The sequence below is a fragment of the Leptinotarsa decemlineata genome, unplaced genomic scaffold, assembly GCF_025532065.1.
Source record: "Leptinotarsa decemlineata unplaced genomic scaffold, Ldec_3_MD MMD2_tig00026330_RagTag_RagTag, whole genome shotgun sequence".
Lineage (NCBI taxonomy): Eukaryota > Metazoa > Arthropoda > Insecta > Coleoptera > Chrysomelidae > Leptinotarsa > Leptinotarsa decemlineata.
Genome location: NW_027412690.1, coordinates 8358787 through 8377550, shown reverse-complemented (window position 1 = coordinate 8377550; position 18764 = coordinate 8358787). Strand labels below are relative to the sequence as shown.

The following is an 18764-nucleotide window of genomic DNA, read 5'->3' as shown; positions in this document are numbered from 1 at the left end:
TGAATAGTTCCAGCGGAAAGAAACAAAAGTTTATGAGGGTTCATAGAACCGTCATGCATCATCGCTATCTCGCCGAGAATCACAATCTGCAGGGTTGGATTAAGGGCCTTTCTTTTACTGCTCGTCTTTACTGGAAAACATATACCTGCTAACCGTTACCGGGCACACTCTGTTTCATTCACAGTTATTTGATTTTTCATTTATGATAGAATTTCACACTGATAAGTTCGCAAGGAAAAAAATTAAATGGAATCCGGATAACCTCTCATTGAACATACATTTTGATTCTCTATCCATTGCTGTTTTGATTTTGGAAATCGAACAACTCTTTTACAAAGTATGATGCTTTAGAATGCCAACAACACTTCTTTCTGAGGGTTTTTTTGGGTTTGTAACCAACAAAATTGTCTTTTTTTCAAGGACAGAACACAAGCACTGAAGGAAAATCCTTTAGGCGCCCCAAAAGCGGTGCCTGTGCGAAAGTGGCGATTTACATTGGATTTGAATCTCTCGAGATTATCTATCTCCAATCAGGTGTTCGTTTTTTTCTAGATATGTAGAATAAAGAAAATACTTTTGTCTAGTTTCTACTGTGTTTAATTATTCGTTACGACCGGTTTCGGCATATAAGGCCATTTTCAAGTAACTACCACAAATTGAAATGAAAATCGTATATTACAAGTTTTTACAGTTTTTACAATTTTTGTGTGTGTATGTGTAGGACCCTGCTATAGGCTTATGCCTTTTCAGGGTGAGTGAGTTGAGTGTGTGTTGTGTTTCATGTTGGTGTTTGTGTTGTGTTGTTTTTGTGTTCCAATTTTCTTCATTGTTTTCAAGTTAATCCATGTGGTAGTCCGGGTTCGTTGCGGTGGTCAATGGTCCAGATGTTGGGACTCGGTACGGGTTTTTTGGGCCGGGGTTGTGTTTGTTTCGGATTTTTCCGGGACGCTGCTGCAGGTATCCGCTATCTGTATCCCAGTGGGAAATCCTCTAGGATGTCCTGGATCAGCTCCGGTGGGTCTTCCATTGCTCCCAGGAGTCTGGCTGGGGGAAAGGGGAGCTTTTTCCTGGGTTTCCTTCGGGATCCTCCACGGGGGATCCATGGCGATGTGAGCGTGTCGATGGCATCGGTGTTGTTGCTGCTCATCGTCCTGGTCGCAAATCGTCCTCGGAGTTCCTGAAATCTTTGGTTGATTGGTGTAGTATTTATGAGGTTGTATAAGTGTAGAGAAGGGTATCGGTAGTGCAGGTTGTGTATGTTGCGTAGTATCCTTCTTTCGGTCGTAAGGATGCGGTGGGACAGTCTCGGAGGAAGCGTACAGTATATCATTGCTTTGTAGTCGAGGACTGGTCTTATAAAGGTATTATAGGTATGAAGCAGAGTTCTACTGTCGCATCCCCTAAGCTTTCCTCTCAGAGCTTTTAGAAGGTTAGCTCTCTTCCGGACTTTGTCCAGTGCGTCTTAAATAGTGTGGCCAGGTATCCGCTCTAGGTACCTGACCTAACACGTTACCAATATTATAATATGTCACGATTACCAACTATTGGATGGATCCTAAAATTCCTAAATTCAAAAGGGGCGAGCTGCATAGATCTAGTTGGTCGTTGAGCGTTATGAACTTGGTCCTTGTACAATTTATTTGTTTCCAACGCTTCCAATAAATTCATCTCCCTTCCTTTGTTACATGTATGAAGAATTTTCATGTTTCCTTAATTTATTGTATGGTTTGTTACTTTTAGATGTCCATATATGGCTGATTTTTTATCTGATAATACATGTTCTCGGTATCTTATGCCTGTCTGACCTGTATAAGCTGCTGGGCAGTCCCCACATTCTAGACTGTATATGCCCGATTTTTTCCATTTATCCCTTTTGGGTTTTGCGTTGAATAACATGTTTCCTAAATTATTCTTATTAAAAAATTATGTGCTTGTGTTGAGTTTTGAAAAACTGTTCTTTATATTTTCTGAGAGCTTCCCTGAGTAACTTATGCTAGCATATTTTTTACCTTCTTTATGTTCTTCCTGCTTTAGGTATAGTTCCTTCATGATCAATTTATTGTTCTTATTGGAGATCAGTTTTTCAATTGAGTTGGCGGGAATATAATAATAATAATGATAATACTCTTTATTCAATTTTGCATAATACAAAGAAATGTCTCACAATAAAATTAAGTGAATAAAGCCGATGACCGATAAGTGCTATTGCACTTGTATCGCCATACAATACCTAAAAATACGGATACTAAACAATAGAAAAAAATTTATAAATAAATACATAGTATATAAAATAATAATCAAAGTAATTATAAAGTTCCTCCCTATTTATGTAAGTAATAATAATTTAAAGTGTTATCTTACGAAACATATGGATGAAGCTAATGAGCGGTAATGTTGTTGCACTTGTTTAGCAGTAATATGTGATAATGTTTAAAAAGAATGCGAATGATGGAATAGTTACGCAAAAGAATAAACAATGTTAAAGTAAAAACATAGTTCATAAAGTAGTATTAGTGGGGATGACAATAAAGCTCTGGTTGTTGTTATATGCTACCTGCTTTATGATCCGAAACCGGTCGTAACGAATAAATAAACACAGTAGAAACTAGACAAAAGTATTTTCTTTATTCTATATTCAACATGAATTTCTACAAAATAAATAAGACATCAATCGAAAGATTTTCTAGATATAATCCAACAGCTTCAGGGAATGCTCAGGAGCGGAACTCAAAAGAAGGTCCGATCTGAGCTTTATAAAGCATCAAAATTTGCTGAGGTGTGTACAGTTTTCTGGTTCGGAACAGACTTCCAAGCTTTTGAGGAGCAGCCTTTGCAATTCCTGCGACATAAAAAATATAAATTGGTGTCCATTTTAACCCCTAACAAACTGACATTATTATATCCGGTTCGAAGACATTTATCTTTTTGGAGAAAACCGATGCCTGGGTTTTTGTGACATTGAATTGAACCTGGTTACTTTAATTCCAATTCGAAATCACTTCTAGAACCTCATTAAGATATGCAACCTCCTACCGACGGTGATATGCATCCACAGCCGATGTGCTGGAATCCAAATGGAATGACGAGACGAGACAAGTCGTCAGCAAAGCAATATATTGGATTCTTGGTTTCTCCAATGAGTCGTTGATATACAATAAAAAGAGGGGTGGAGAAGGCCCCTTGTGGGGAACGTTCTTTCAGGAAGCTGGAGACCCATACAGAAAAATAATTCGACGTCATAGCATCGAAGTTTGGCCAGCAAACCTTCATGCCACACAGCCAACGGTCTTGAAAATATCAAGCGCAACAGCTCTTGAGTCTTCATGTTTCTCGATTGCGTTATTCCAAATATGGGTGACAAACATCAGAAGGTTGCCTGTTGATCTTTGTTTTAGAAAGCCATATTGATGATCGCTCAAGATGTTGAAACCTTCCAGGTAATTAAAGTTATGGTAGTTTACGTTTTTCTCCATGATTTTTGATATCACTGATAGCAAAGCGACTGGTCTATAGTTATTTGGAAGATTTTTTTTCCCTTTTTGGGAATAGGCTGAATATTTGCCAACGTTAGGTTTTCGATGAATGTCAAAATTATTGAGCGAGATATGTGGCCATTACTCTTGAAAATGAAGTTTACTATATTCCTTCTGAATGAACTGCTAAGTCTAAAAATGTCTAAACTCGCAGTGTGCTCCATTTGTAATTCAAAAGTTTGGATAATTTTTGATGATCCATTCCAAATTGTGATACCATTTGAACCATAAAAATTCCTCATCGATACCAGGAGACACAAAAAGTTATGGTGGCGAGCGTGGGTCGGTTACACCAGGTATACAATGTAGACAGTACCCCTTGACATCTTGTAATAACGCTCGTCACCTCACTTGGTCGACCACTACGATGCTCCTCTTGGCGTCTTGTACGGCCTCGTTCAAACTCTGCTACCCAATATTTCACTGTTGTAAACGAAGGAGCAGACTCACCCAGAGTAGAATCCAGTTCAGCTTTTTTAATGGTTGGACTGAAGCCTTTCAAATGAAAGTATTGTACCACATAACAATGATCAATATCCTCCATTTTCACAAATTGCCAAACAATTACTAAACAACGCAGCGTCTTCAAACTTAAATTGGCTGCACTCGGGACCACATAAGAGACATGTACATTGGTCCGGGAATGCCGTTAATAGCTGAGGAAACTGGCGAATTGTTGAAGGTTTCCTCTATTTCCTGGACACTCAAGAAACCCAATGAACGAAAAAATTGATGAGTGTGCTACATTCTATATATTAGTCCTGAACCAGCTATGGGGATACCAAAGGTTTTGGTACGGAATCAGATCAAGAATTAGGTGAATATGAAACATGAAGAGTACTTTGAAAATACATCTGCGAATGCAACAGGAAAACCTTAATGAAGAGGACCATGGAAAAAAGAACTGTGGAACTACATTGAAACAGAGGGAGTCGGCTCGGAATAATAATGACAGGGCTACTGGGCCAAAAGAAGCAAACATCCAACAAAGGACCTGTTTAAAATAACACAGAGAACAATATTGTTGGAATGGTTGTCATGGAAAAGTTTAGGGAACGATCGATCGAATAAGTTTATTTTCTATTAATGTTGGTAGGTTATTATTACATGAGTTTTCTGCGGGGCCGTGTTATAGGCTAATGTCTTCAAGGGCTGTGTTGACTTACAAAAAAAAATGTTTTATGTGTACCTCAATCTAGGTTAGTAGTATGTGTTTTCTTCCTGCTGGGTGTTTATGTTTGGTTTTGGTGGGTACAATGCTTTTATGCTATGTTGGTCGGGTTAGTGGTTCTTCTCTTATTCCTTGGGCATTGCTGTTGTTGTATGTGGGTAGAGTTGTCCTACTGAAGTGGGTGGGTCTTGGTGGATAGGTAAAACTATTTCTTGTCTTCTCTGGTGAGCTTTACCAGATCGCCAGCGGGAACTCGTCGAGGATGTCCTGGAACCGCTCCGGAATATCCTTCAGGACTCCTAGGAGCCTGGCTGGGGAAAATGAGAGCATTTGCCTCGGAATCTATCCTCCCGTGGGGCATCAACGGGGTGGCCAGCGTCTTGGTTGTAGTGGTATCTGGTATCTTGGCAACCTTGAGGTGTCTCACGGTGGTATCCGCGAAGGTTTTGGAAGGTGCAGCGATATTACTGTCGTTGCGCGGCTTCTTCAACCTTCTTGGGGTTCCGTTCGTGGAGAGCATTCCTGCAGGGGCAGCCGGTTTCTTGCCTTTATTCAAGGCGGAGCTCTTGGCGTCCGCCGCAGGAAGTGCCCTTGCTCTCGGAGGTGATCTGCTATGTCCAGCCTCATTCCAAGCGGTAGATTGGGGTGGACATTCGTATTCATCCCCAGCCACCGCCTTAGATTGAGGTGGTCACTTCTATCCAGCCTCGGGATTGGTTTTTTGTTTGTGTTGTTTATGTTTTTGTGTTGTTTCATTCATGTGTGTTCCCACGAGTAGCAAGGGAAGAGTTGGTCACCTCTGGTAGAGCCCCGGATTACCAGAGGTGGGCTGATAATAATGAGGTTTCGCCCAGTTCCTCAAGGGGATCATTCGTGACCGCATATCACCCTGTGGCTATTCAGCTGTCGGCACGATTCCTTTCACCTTAGCTTGGGTAGGCTGGTCCACGGTGGCATGTTTTACAAAGGTTCTGGGGAGTTTTAGTTCCCCTCACCCTACTTATTTCAGCCACTGACCAGAAATCCGGCGACCCCGTCCGGATTCCTGGTCAGTGACTTCCCGGACAGGGCCTCCAGTCCCCTGGCCGTTCACCTATACGCTACCTGGGGACGCGCCCGATGGGTAGCCCAACCCACGGGCCTTCTTGGTCTCCCGTGGGGCGTCAAGGGGGTGGCCAGCGTCTCAGTTGCGGTGGTGTTGCGGCTTCTGATTGTTCTGATGATGTATCTGCCTTGGAGTACCTGAAGCTACAGTTTTTTCAGGAGTCCTGTAGGAAAGTGTTGCAAAAATGGTCCGGCCCTGGATACGCCCCTGCATTGCGTCGCGCCTTATTTCCTTTTATTGATTGCCTTTTCTCCTTGCATTATCTCAGGCGATGCAATTTATTTCGAAAACTGGTTTAACCTTTGAATAGTCGTCTTACACACACGTTTTATGGCCGCTTTTATGTGCATTCTTTGCACTGTGCCGGACCGGTTACGTTTTACGACCATATTTGTTTTGAGTGGTGTGTCTGTTCGTTCTTACATTCGCGCACGTTCTCTCGATTCGCGTCTTCTCATTAAACTTTTTGCGCGAACTGAAGACTTTAGGCCGTCACGTTGACCTTGAAGGGAAGAGATCTTCGATTCGATTCGACGTTTCGTCGTTATTGGTGATTACCCAGAACGAAAACGTGAGGAACTTTTCCCACAATGAATGGATCACAGAACTAAAATTCGTTCTGTGAAATGGGTGTCATGATACGTATCAGCGGTTGGCCAAATTGGTGAGTTTTCTCCCAGGGAATGGCACGGTAAAAGTAGGTTTTGAAAAGTATTCGATTGTGTTAAACTACGTTTATCTCACTTCCGATGGATTGATATCATGAACTTGAACACTAAAACTATCTTATTACGTCCTCACTTGCCTATTTTTCAATAAAGAATGTTGGCAAACCAATCCTGGAGTGAATTTGCAGGCATGTTTAAAAAACTGTAGAAAAATGTTGATTATTTTGTATAACTTAAGGGTAGTAATAAAAAGAATACATACTGGAGAGGAGTTTTCTCCGTTTGGACAACTGGGATTTCTGCTGTTTTCAGGCAAGCAGTTATGCTCTTGATATTAGATGAAGGGATCATTCCACCTAGGAGACCTATAATCAGAATCACCATTTTAATAATTCACCTCGAGAAGCTCTTGACGCCTTTCAAAACTTCATTTTTGAAACATCAGGTTCAAAGTGGAACACAGGTTACGAAAAATAATTTGAATGCATGCAAAATTGTATCAATCCTAAGGCGTGTATCTATTTGTAATGAACGATCCGTAACGTAATCGCGAACTCCTTACGTTACGGCTATTGGAGACGGGATACTGTTGCTTTTTATCCATATCACACTGATTCACTTACCTGTAAGGTGCGCGACCATTTGTAACAAATAGGCCCGTAAGGTAACCAGGAACATGTTACGTTACAGCTGGAGGGGATGGAGTACTGTTGTATTTTTCTCCGTATCACTTTGAGGCGCGTACCGTACAGGCCTGAACACCATTTGTTAGTTATACACGGCGACAATTCGGGACGAGCATATATGTATCGCGTATCTATGCCTGGTGCATGCGGAATTGCGGAATTATTTCATACCTCTAAATGCTTTCGTAAGCAAACCGTGTCACCTCGCATCGAGCCGAACAGTACGGTGTTTCGTTACGGAACATTGGCTCATACGGATACCCGTTTACATACCAAACCAACATTGAATGCGACGCTATTTCGAATCCAGGTTATTTCACGGAATAATTGATAAAGATAATACTCAAAATGCTTCCGAATTTGAACCGTCTCACCTTGCATTGAACCGAACAGTACGGTATTAAGTTACGAAATATCGGCTCATACGAATACGCGATTACATGCCGAACCGCCATTGTATGCGGCATTATTTCGAACCTAGTTCGGTTATGTCACAGAATATTTAATACGAATGAAGCTTAAGATGCTTACGGAAGTGAACCGTCTCACCTCGCATTGAGCCAAACAGTACGGTCTTACGTTACGGAACATTGACTCATACAAATACGCGTTTACTTGCCGAACCAACATTGAATGCGATGTTATTTCGAATCTAGTTCGGTTATCTCACGGAATAGTTGATGAGGATAAAGCTGAAAATGCTTCCAGAAATGATTCCTCTCATCTTGCATTGAGCCGAACAGTACGGTAGTACGTTACGGAACATTGGCTCATACGAATACTGGTTTACATCCCGAACCGCAATTGTATGCAGCCTTACTTCGAACTTAGTTCGGTTATGTCACAGAATAATCAATACGACGAAAGCTTGAGATGCTTTCGGAAGATGTGGAACCTCGCATTGAGCCGAACAGTACGGTGTTACGTTACGGAACATTGGCTCATTCGGATACGCGTTTACATGCTGAACCGCCATTGTATGCGACGTTATTTCGAATCTAGTTCGGTGATCTCACGAAATAATTGATAAGGATAATGGTCAAAGTGCTTCCGAAATTGAACTGTTTCACCTTGCATTGAACCGAATAGTACGGTGTTACCTTCTAGAATATCGGCTCATACTTATACGCGTTTACATGCCGAACCGCCATTGTATGCGGTATTATTTCGTACCTTGTTCGGTTATGTTACGGAATGATTGATACGGATAAAATTTAAAATGGTTCCGAAAGCGAAAGAGGAATATTTTGAAAAACAATAAACCAACTTGTTTGAAAAATAATTTCCTCATTAGTAACGTAATCAATCAAACCTATAATTGTTTGTTACATACAAATATGAATTTGTTATATATTCCGTACATGATGAATGAATTGGAAAGATATCAAATTCGATTCTTGGATTACTATAGAATCTGCTCGACTCTACAGGCACGTGTATAATTACATTGTTGGATTAAAATCAAATTAAAAGAAACCCTAATCTGAGGCAATTTTCTCCATAATATATCCCCATTTAGGCTGATATCCGTTGAAAAGTAATCAACTTCGTTGGGAAAACGAGTTTCATATCGTCACAATTAAAATTCGCCCGAACTTCATCGAATAACTTTGTGAAGGAATTCAACGAAAAAACGTAATTATTTTTTTCCGGTTCGACCTCATCATTCGCTCTGGATTCCCTCTGAAATGTAATTATCGCCCTTTTTCTTTCCTCCTTTTCGACGCAGCGTAGGCTCAAGGCCACACTTTGCAGAAGGGGAAATTTTGTTTCCACACTTTTTGGGTTATGAAGGTGAACCTTGTGTGAAGATAAATCAAATGGGAGTTGCTTGCTTGTCTGCCATCTTCTGATGAATGAGTGTTTCATAGAGTTGTTTCCTTCATAGTCGTTTCTAAAGTAGTAATAATATTTATTATTGTTTCAAGTTCTTTCGAGGGTCAACATTTTTGAGAACTCAGAAACTTTGGAAAGTGTCAACAAATATTATATTCCGCAATTACTTCTTGGACCACTACAAAGTGTTCATCCTTAGCATTGGTCTGTACATGACGTTCAAAGATTAAATCTGTTTGAAATATGTTTTTCCGTTAATCCCTACGAACGACAACCCTCAGAAGTCGAAACTTGTGCGAGCTAAGAATTAACGAGGTCTTACCTTTTAACGTGTGATTCCTAACACAGGTTGGACGATAGCAAGTGAAGATCGATCGTTCAGACTAGGGCTTGAACCACCGATCAACACGGCAGTCAATTCCAGTGAGTGAACAAAGCACCCACGCCGAACCGCTTGGCTACCAACCGGCTACGTTTTGAAACTTATCAGTCTCCTGAGCAAGACTACTCAATATTATTTCCTTGCGAACTGATGAAAAAATTGAAGGCTGCGATAAAACGCTTTTTTCCATCAACGACAAAACTGACAGCCATGAAATTAACGTCTTGGTGTAATTATTCTTGAATCATATGTGACTCTCGCGTCCTAGTTATGCATAGTTCTCATAAACTTCAATAACTCTCACTGTCCCAATCAAATAGAACCAAATATTAAAAAAAAAGTAAACAATTGAGAAGAAATTTTTTACACAAAAAGTGACACATGGTTGTTTTTGTTTTTGTTTAGTAGTATTTAAAAAATATAGATCATAAAAATTAATTTGCTTGAAAATTTGTTTATAAAGTAACTAAAAAAATATAAATTTTAAAAAAGTTTTTTTTCAGAATATCATAGATAAATAGAAATTATGTTTCTTTAAATCGTTGCTTAATATTTGTATTTAGTGGCAAAAAAATTGTTAATGAACAACTGCGTTTTTAAGCAATAATTAAAAAAAAAGATTTTGTTATTAAAAAATCATAATATTCATCACTGATAAAAGTCACCCCAAAAAAATTTCAAATATCTTATAAACAATACATTTTTTTAGTAATTTTTTAAACAAATAGAGCTAAAAATTACGAAAAATAATTTTTATGTACTTTAAATGAAAAGAATAGGAATAAATTTAGATATTAAAAAAAATTAATTGTTTTAAATGAATTTTTCTCTTTTTAACGTCTTTGATCATAAGTATCACATTGGAAAATCAAAATACCTATTTGTATTTTTCCAACGGGAAATTTTTTAGAAGGCTTTTCAAGAAAGCTTCAAGAAGTGAAGAAAATTTGAGGTTTATAGTTTAAAAATTATCAGGGTTTTTATGTGAATTCAAAACTTGTAAAAATTAGGTAATTAACCAAAGTATATCCACAGATTTTCGTTTTTTCAATTGCCTAGAAGCTATATGATTTTTTTCCCAATAATGATATTTAATGGATTGAAATAATTTTTATTATTGAGTCCTATTTTCGCCTCTAAATTAAAATTATAAATATTGGTGATAGAGTTCAGGGATGTGAAACTTTTTTTTAGGAAATTTCTTTCTCTTTGAGGATCTATATTCAAATTTCTGATATCTTTAATATTTTACGAGGTATTTGCAAAAAACAAACCCAACTTTTTTTTCGGTGCCCTTGGACAGAAGTTCCAAAAAATGAATTTTGTGACCCTGACTAAACCCCAGTTTTGTGAATCCTTGACTTGAAATCTGGTTGAATTCCAGTTTTGATTATAGTGTGACACACTTAAGATGAAGACACTTCTGTATTTTAGTCATTTTTGAAAGCAGATAATTGATTTTCGGTTCAGGCGTAGACCTTCATGTGTCGCACTTTTCGTAATACTTATACCGAGAAAGGCAAATTCTCGATATTTTGCTTCGCATTGATGATTTGGAAAAATTGCTGGGAAATCGATTTCGAGCCTGTATACCGAATTTCAATGCAGAAAATTCGAATTTCATATTCGTCCAATTTTCAATCAATGGATCTAAATAATGGCTCTATGAAAATGATAAATTCGTTATAATGTAGGAATAGGAGTAAAAAACCCAATATACATTTTGAATACATTTATTTCATTGATTTTAACTATTTTATCATTTCTATAGCTTTTCATATAAAAAAAAATTAAAATTTCGAATTTTGGGATAAAATTTGGTATGTAGGGTCAAAATCGATTTCTGGGCAACTTTTTCAAATAACTCATTTCAGTATCTCTAGCGCGACGCAAAATATCGAGAATTTGCTCTTTTCTCAGTAAGCTGGGTGTAAGGCTGTCACTCCGGCTAAGTATTGCGAAAACTCCGGTTTATGAATGTCTACGCCTGTACCAAAAATCATATATTTTTTTTCGAAAATGACTAAAATACAGGGTTGATGTAATACCTAGCAAAAGCTATGTATGTTAGTATATATTCTAGCTTCGGGAATAAATAGATTTCTTTTGATTGAGAATTTCAAACGCCGGCCCTGTGTCTCATACAATGTAACATCTTCGGCCAGACCGTGAGAGTGTTTTATATAACAGTCTCCTTGTTTTTGGCCAGACGCACCGTCATGAAAAATAGATACTCATCGGAATTAGGAAGAGAGGCGAGGGAGTGAGTTTTTGCAATGTCCACGGGTAATCGGTCACGGGAGCCCGTCAAGACGAGTTCTGGGGATGACCCCAGTGAGAATTTTTGTAGATTTATAATGTCATAGATAAACAGAACAAGGGTGTTTTTAAATATTAAAAATAAAAGTAAATACAGGTCAAAGACTCATTTATTACAGTGCCTTCATCTTAAGTGTGTGACACTGTGAATTCCCTAAGTGAGCACAATCCACTATTTAATTCGAGTCCGTACCTGTACTCAACGTATAATTTACAACCACCTGCTAGTTCCCCTATTCTATTTTCTTCGGAAACAATCATTTCTCGTAAGCGAGCGATTTATTACTCTATCGATTTCGCATTCTTGAGGCCGATATTCGAAACTCGAGTCTTCCAGGGGGAATTTCGGGCTTCACGGGGGTTTGACACGAATCGCGAGTTAAATTCGGGGGTGTCTTGATTAATCGAAGGCATAATTTACGGTGGATGACGGAGATAATAGACTACATTCGACCGGCAATCGGGGTTGTTTATTTGATATTGGAAGAAGGAAGAATAAAAATTTGTAGCGTTGGAAAAAATGTTGATTGTGAAGTGGAAGTAGATGGATCTTTAACTTTTTTGTCATTCAGTCCAGAGTCCTGTATAATAAAAATAAATAAGAGGAAAAATTAATCGATTTCGATAAGAAATTGATTCAAAAGTATAAAATAACATTTTTATATACGAGATCTGATCAAAAAAGACGGTGAATTTGTTTTTTTTCAAAAAATATTTCTTTATTCATCAATTTATATTTTATTCCTTTCTGTATTATTACTGCAGAAACTCTCTCACTATGGTATAAGAGACATGGCTCTGAAGTGGATAGAATCATATTTGACAGGACGAAACCAACTGGTTAAAATTGACTATACATCCGGATTACTAAAAGTTAGTTGAGGAGTACCTCAAGGACCAGTTTTAGGTACATATATATTTCTTCTGTATATAAATGATCTTTCTCTCTTAGATATATCTGGTTCCTTCACTTTATTTGCCACTTCCATTCTATGGCACTTCGAAGATATGAATTTGCTTCAAAAAAAATGTTACAAGAATTTTCTATGTTTAAATTTCTATAAAACCAAATTTCTTACATTTAAATGTTTTACCCTCAGGTCTCTAAAGAGTTAGGTTATGCTGCGGCAAAAAATGTCTCTTTTGCTCTCATTGAGTCAAACTTGAGATACGCAATCCAGTTCTGTGGTTCGAGCGGTGCGGTATTTGTGCCAAGTAAATAGGTTGAGTTCTTGCAAACCTCTTTTACTGAAACACGGAATACTAACAATAACCTCAATCTGCGTTTTAGAAGCTACATGTCTCATCTGCAAGAAAAAATATTTATATGAAAATAACAATCCACGCTCATCAAAGACCCAATAATGTATGTCGGTGTCAAAATGTATAATAAACTTCCTGAAGAGATAAAGAACATGGATTCTCTTGAAACTTTTGGGAGAAAGTTACATGAAAGACTGGCATCTGAAGCCTATTACAGTCTGATACAATATTTTAATGACGCAACGATATGAAATTGACGGTGCTTATATGTAATAATATATGTGTACTTTTACCTAGATGTGATTATTTATATGTATTATTTTCATGTACCTACTTATGTAATTGTAAATTCATCTGGATGTAGTTATTTACATGTTCTCTTTTTACCACATGTATCTTGAATAATAAACACATACTCTCTCTTTCTCTCAAAGTAGTCCCTCTCAGATATAATACACGTTTCAGAGAGGCATGTAATTTGGAATATTTACTGATGTCCACATTTTTTTTTTTTGATATCCAGGGTATTTCTCAGCATGGAGTAAATTATCCATAATGACGGTAGTTTCAAAATTTTTGCTAAATCTTCGAAATAAACGAGAAGAACGTCTTCGAAATACGAAGTTATGCTTTTCTTCTCTACCCAACTCATAAAACTTTCGAAATTATATTCGTAGTTTTCCCTTGATTTTGCTGGCAGCAAATTATTCATCGCAATATTTGCTTGCTCGGTAATATCTAGTGAGGCAACACATTCATTTTGAATGACAGCTTATAATTAAGACAAGTGGTTGTTGATTTACTGATATAAATAGGTTTATTACCAACCCACAAACTGCTGAACAATAAATTTACTGAAAATATGATTTTTATTTAGATTTTACAGAGAATTTTTGGCTTTTGGACAATTGAATGTATTCATGAGATATGCCTTCATTTATTGATTTTTGTTTTACAGAATCGCCTGATAAAGGGATTGCCGAGTGTTACCTGCAGCGTAAACTCAAGGAAACCTAGATCGGGTAGGTTTGCTGTTCTAGAGGCTGGAATTCCCCCGGAACCGCCGGATAAAGGTGAGTTTTTCGATGTTACACGGATTTTTTATGTATTCATTGGAATTCCGATACATACAAACCTTTAAGTTGCACAAAAATGTATTTATTTTTTTAATATTTCGAAACATTACCTAAGTTTTTGGTAAAGGTATTACGAGTGTACGGGAAAATTATCACTGATGAACTGAAAAAGAAAAAAAAAATCTAGAAGTTATAGGCACTCCTAAAAAACATGTTACCAAAGGCATTTTCATATTCAGAAATATATTGGTTGAACTGATGAGTAAATTGAATAATGAATACTCCATAAAAGTATTTTTTCCAGTGATTCGAATCATGTATCAGTGACACAAATATTTGAAAATGAAAAGGCTGATGATCTCGAAAATCACAGCCCAATAGAATAATTTAATATATTTTCCGAAATTTTGGAACAAAAATTTGAAAAGAAAAAGTTGATTTCATCAATAAAATGCATGCATTTTTCCAAACCGATATTGTTTAAAAAAAAAGTGTTATACTGATGTCGATTGATTTCACTCATGTTAATCTGATAAGGAAAATAAGTAGTAGCTGCCTTTGTGGATCTGAAGAAGGCATTCAAGTCTTTTGATCATACAATTCTTCTGAAAATATTGAGGCAATGGATATTAGAAGGAAGGTGAATGATCTTTCTAACTCATATTCTGCAGATGAATGAAGTGATATCTGACAGATCTTTGATGAATAAAAGCGTTACTCAGGGATCATGTTTGGGTCCAATTCCATATTCATTGTACATACAAAATACCTGCTTTCATTTTCAAATAAAAAGCTAATCGTTTTAGAAAAAACAATATTAATGAGGATTTCAAGAAATTTGAACAATGGTTTCAATCACGTTCTGTCTCTTAATTGAAAGGAAACTAAACTCATTATTTTTCATCGAAAAAAGATAATTTCGTTTCCCACCGGATAGTTTACATAATTCCTAATTTGAGTCAAGTTCCCGTTGAACAAGAGGAAAAATTCAATTGTTTCATTGTTCTTGAAAATATCTGCTTCATTTTAATACACTTCATTTCGAATGTCAAATTTTTGGTCTGCTCTGAAGTGCGTCTTAAATAATGATTTTTTTATCTGGTATATCAACAGAAGGGGCTTAAAGGTTGCTTGATTACCGTATCAACTTGATATTACTATCAATAACTATTTATTCAATGTTTCCAACTACTTTTTAGGTGTTTATAGCCTTACACAATCTGAAAATTAACACCAACAAATACTATTTCTCAACAGAAAATGTTTTTCTTCATTATGTACATTACTTCACCACGTTCGAAACATATTAACTTTTCCTGTGAGTTTTTCATTCTACCCCTGCTCAATTTTCCTTCGGAATCCATCAGGGTTTGTGCCTCTCCCTCAGAATCCATTCAATTGAGCTTATCGCCCGTACTGGCAGAGAGAACCACTTTCCTTTCTCGCTTTACGTCCCGACAATTCACTCCATCTTGAGTAATTGACTCGCAACCTGTTTAGCAGCTTCAATAAGACGCATAAATGGAGTTTCTGGAATTGCTCTCCAATGAGCTGTAATTTCGCCCTCAATACGGGCCACGAGCCTTATTAAGCACCGTTTAATTAGCGTTCGTCGACTTTAATCAAGTTGCTTTTGAAGTATATTCGGAAAAATGTACATAATCAACGGTCCGAACGGGTCGTAGAGAGATAATTAGGTTGAAGACGGCATCTGTATTCTATTTGCAACTCCAAGGCAAGTTTCGTCAAAAGAGAAACAAGCGCCATTCATGTGAACATCGGGGAGGGTTGTAATAAGATAATAATGTCTGAGCGCAGGTGGAGTCACTTGTAAACAATTGCAAACTGCAGATTTTGATAACGAATCCTTTTGAACACTCTATAAGCTGTGTTTATTTTGGGCTTGTATGGGAAACGAGTATTTAGGTTAGATTGTCGGAGAGCTAGCTCCTGGCCTGATTCACTGCGAGCTTTTCAGATCCATTGTGATGCTCCTTGGTTTTTAGAGCTCATTGTCTAGCTTGATCTCTTTGATGAGAGTCCATAGCCTTGACACTGACCCCTTCATATAGCTGTCAGCCTCTGGTTTCTCTTCCTCTCTTCCCCGCATCTTGCATGTCTCAGCCTTGCTATAGCTTCGCATTCACAGAGCACATGCAGTGCGGTTTCTTCCTCTTCTTGACAGAACCTGTATTGGGTTTCTTCTGTCAGACCCATATTGCACATATATTACCTGAATCGGCTATGCCCCGTTAGTAGACCCACCACTACCCTTACAACCTTACTGTTGTGGTTTAGCAGGTCTTCTGTGAATCTGGGCGATGGTTTCTTTATGAACTCTTTCGCCTGCCTCATTCCTGGGAGCTTATTCCACCAATATATCGATTCGGCTTGCATCCATGAGTTTATGGATGTCTTTACACATGCTTTCGCTTACCCGCAGAAGGGTTTTGGGCCGATCACGGGCTAGAACATTGGCCTCCTCATTGCCCTTGTGATCCTCATGTCCGAGTACCCAAGCTACAGAGATCCTATTTTGGGTACTTAGCTCCTTGAGTGTGCTCGGACAGCTTCCCACCAGTCTTGAGAAGATTTGAAATGAGCTGGTTGTCGGAGAAAATGGCCGCCTGGTTGCCGCCTGGTTGTCGGAGAAAATGGCAAGGTTTTATTTGTGACCTTTTATTTTGGGCTTGTATGAGGAACGGGTATAAAGGGAGAGGAAGAAATATGCATTATTGCTATGAAGAAAATAACTTTTGTAGAGAAAGCAGCGACAACGATGAAAATAATACACAATCCTCTAATAAATTAACATACAGCGTGGATGTAAACAGTGCTCCTCCTCTCAACTTTCGAACGGGGCAAGTCATACAATTTCTATGAAGAGGAATCACTTATTTTTTATAAAAAACCTATGTGTGACGTCACTCGTCGCAGAGAGAGCGCTGCCAACTTTTCTGTATCTGTAGAGTAGGGAGGGTGAGTGTAGGCCGACAGCACTTAGGCCACATGTGACCCATTGTACATCCTCTTGAGGAGTTGACCTCCTGGGTCATCGTCCATCCTGTTCTTTCCAGGAAGTTGGGCAGATCACTAGGAGACCTCTCTTTTATATCGGCAGGTGTAGGCCAAGACTCGCCGAACACACACTCTTTCATTGTTCACACATCCTGCATACAGGTGTGTCCACTAGCCCCATATTATGGAGGTGTTTCCTTAGTTGACAGTAGCCAGTCAGAAATCCTACTGTTAAGCGTAGGTTTTCTTGGTCATCGCCAGATATTTCTTCAGCGCCAGCTTCCCAGGGTCTCCCAGGGTGATCTTGGCAAGACTGCATCCTTTGATTCCATCCCACCTCTTTAGGGATTGAACATGGGTGTGACGTTTGGATAGTTCTGAAATTGCCGAAGTCATGAGGCCGAAGGTGCCACTGGGTCCTGAAATTCTTAGTCCAGCCGCTTCCTTGGCTAAAGAGTCGGCCATGTGATTACCTTTACTCGTGTCGTGCCCTTTAACCCACCTCAGGATGATATTATTATCTACCGAGGCTTTGGCTAAATCTTGATGGCACTCTAGTACTAGCCCTGAGGTAGCACGTTGTCTGTTATAGGCTAATAGGGCTTGTCTACTATTAGTGCAGAACTTTATGTTTTCGCCAAAAAATCCTTTCCTGGTTATTTCTTTTGTGGCGATTGAGGTACCAGCCAGTTCTGTTTGAACCACGTTGTTTTTTTTTCATTCCCCACTTAATCCTTATGCTCAGTGATCTGGAGTAAGCTCCACATCCTGAGCATTCTTTTTGAGCCGAAACACATTTCAATTCTCTAAACAAGTACCGCCACTGTTGAATTAAATTTTAATAAACGGTTGCAAAGTTATTGGTGTTTGAATTGGAGATTGGCAAAAATGATAATTCGTAACTTTGTAACCAAAAGGAGATTGAAACTGTTGAGTTTCCGATGTTGATATATTCAAAGATTGAAGCCCCCAGACCAGGTCAGCTCCAAATCATACACAACAAAAAAGGCATTCAGTTTCTTACGCATAGTTCAAAAGAAATTAACTTTAAACAAATCTAGAAGAAAATCTGATTGTTGATTCATCTCTGGAGTTACTTCAGAACCTCATTCACCCACGGATTCAAGAAATTGTGTCCGACAATCAAAACGAACTCGAGAATCCAGTTGTTTTCCAACAAGATGGTGTGCCCCAATTTCATTATCCTGTAAGGGATTGGTTGGATCAGACATACCCAGGTATGTGGATTGGTAGGGGGGTCCGTTGGAATGACCTGCTCGTTCACCGCATTTGACTTCTGTCGATTTAAAATGAAAAACTATGCATTGCGTTAGTAAAGAGTATTATTATCTTCCAGTTATAATATGTGCCCTGGAATCATTCCCGAAATGCTTTGGAATATTCGAGAATAGTTCGAATATAATCCTAATTATTGTTTGGACACGGGTGCGATTATGAGTTTGAACTGGAACTAAGTAATAAGTGAGCAGCCGAACAATTACTTAGTTACAATTTAAATTTTGAATTGGTTTTTTTAACAAAAACTATTTCGGTTATTATTATTTCATCTGAAAAGTTACGCTAGTCTGTTTCTGCAACGAAGCTTCTATAATCTGTGACCACTCCCCCACATCGTCAGATAGATGATCATAAGGTGCAAGAATCATGTGCTGTGAGAAAGCGTAATGAATGTTACCTCAATTTGGA

General features: G+C 38.2%; 2 protein-coding genes across 2 annotated transcripts in view; one reads left to right on the top strand and one right to left on the bottom strand.

Moving 5' to 3' along the window:
• The window catches only part of LOC111511070 (Lysine demethylase 3), a 701967-nt gene that overhangs the window by 242252 nt on the left and 440951 nt on the right, over positions 1–18764 (top strand). The window contains exon 7 of the mRNA XM_074183020.1: positions 13922–14036. Coding sequence (XP_074039121.1) covers positions 13922–14036 — 115 coding nt within the window. The remainder of the gene's footprint in view (positions 1–13921; positions 14037–18764) is intronic.
• LOC141485720 (uncharacterized) overlaps positions 714–18764 on the bottom strand; it is a 302145-nt gene continuing 284094 nt past the window's right edge. The window contains exon 2 of the mRNA XM_074183023.1: positions 714–1184. Coding sequence (XP_074039124.1) covers positions 873–1184 — 312 coding nt within the window. The 3' untranslated portion in view covers positions 714–872. The remainder of the gene's footprint in view (positions 1185–18764) is intronic.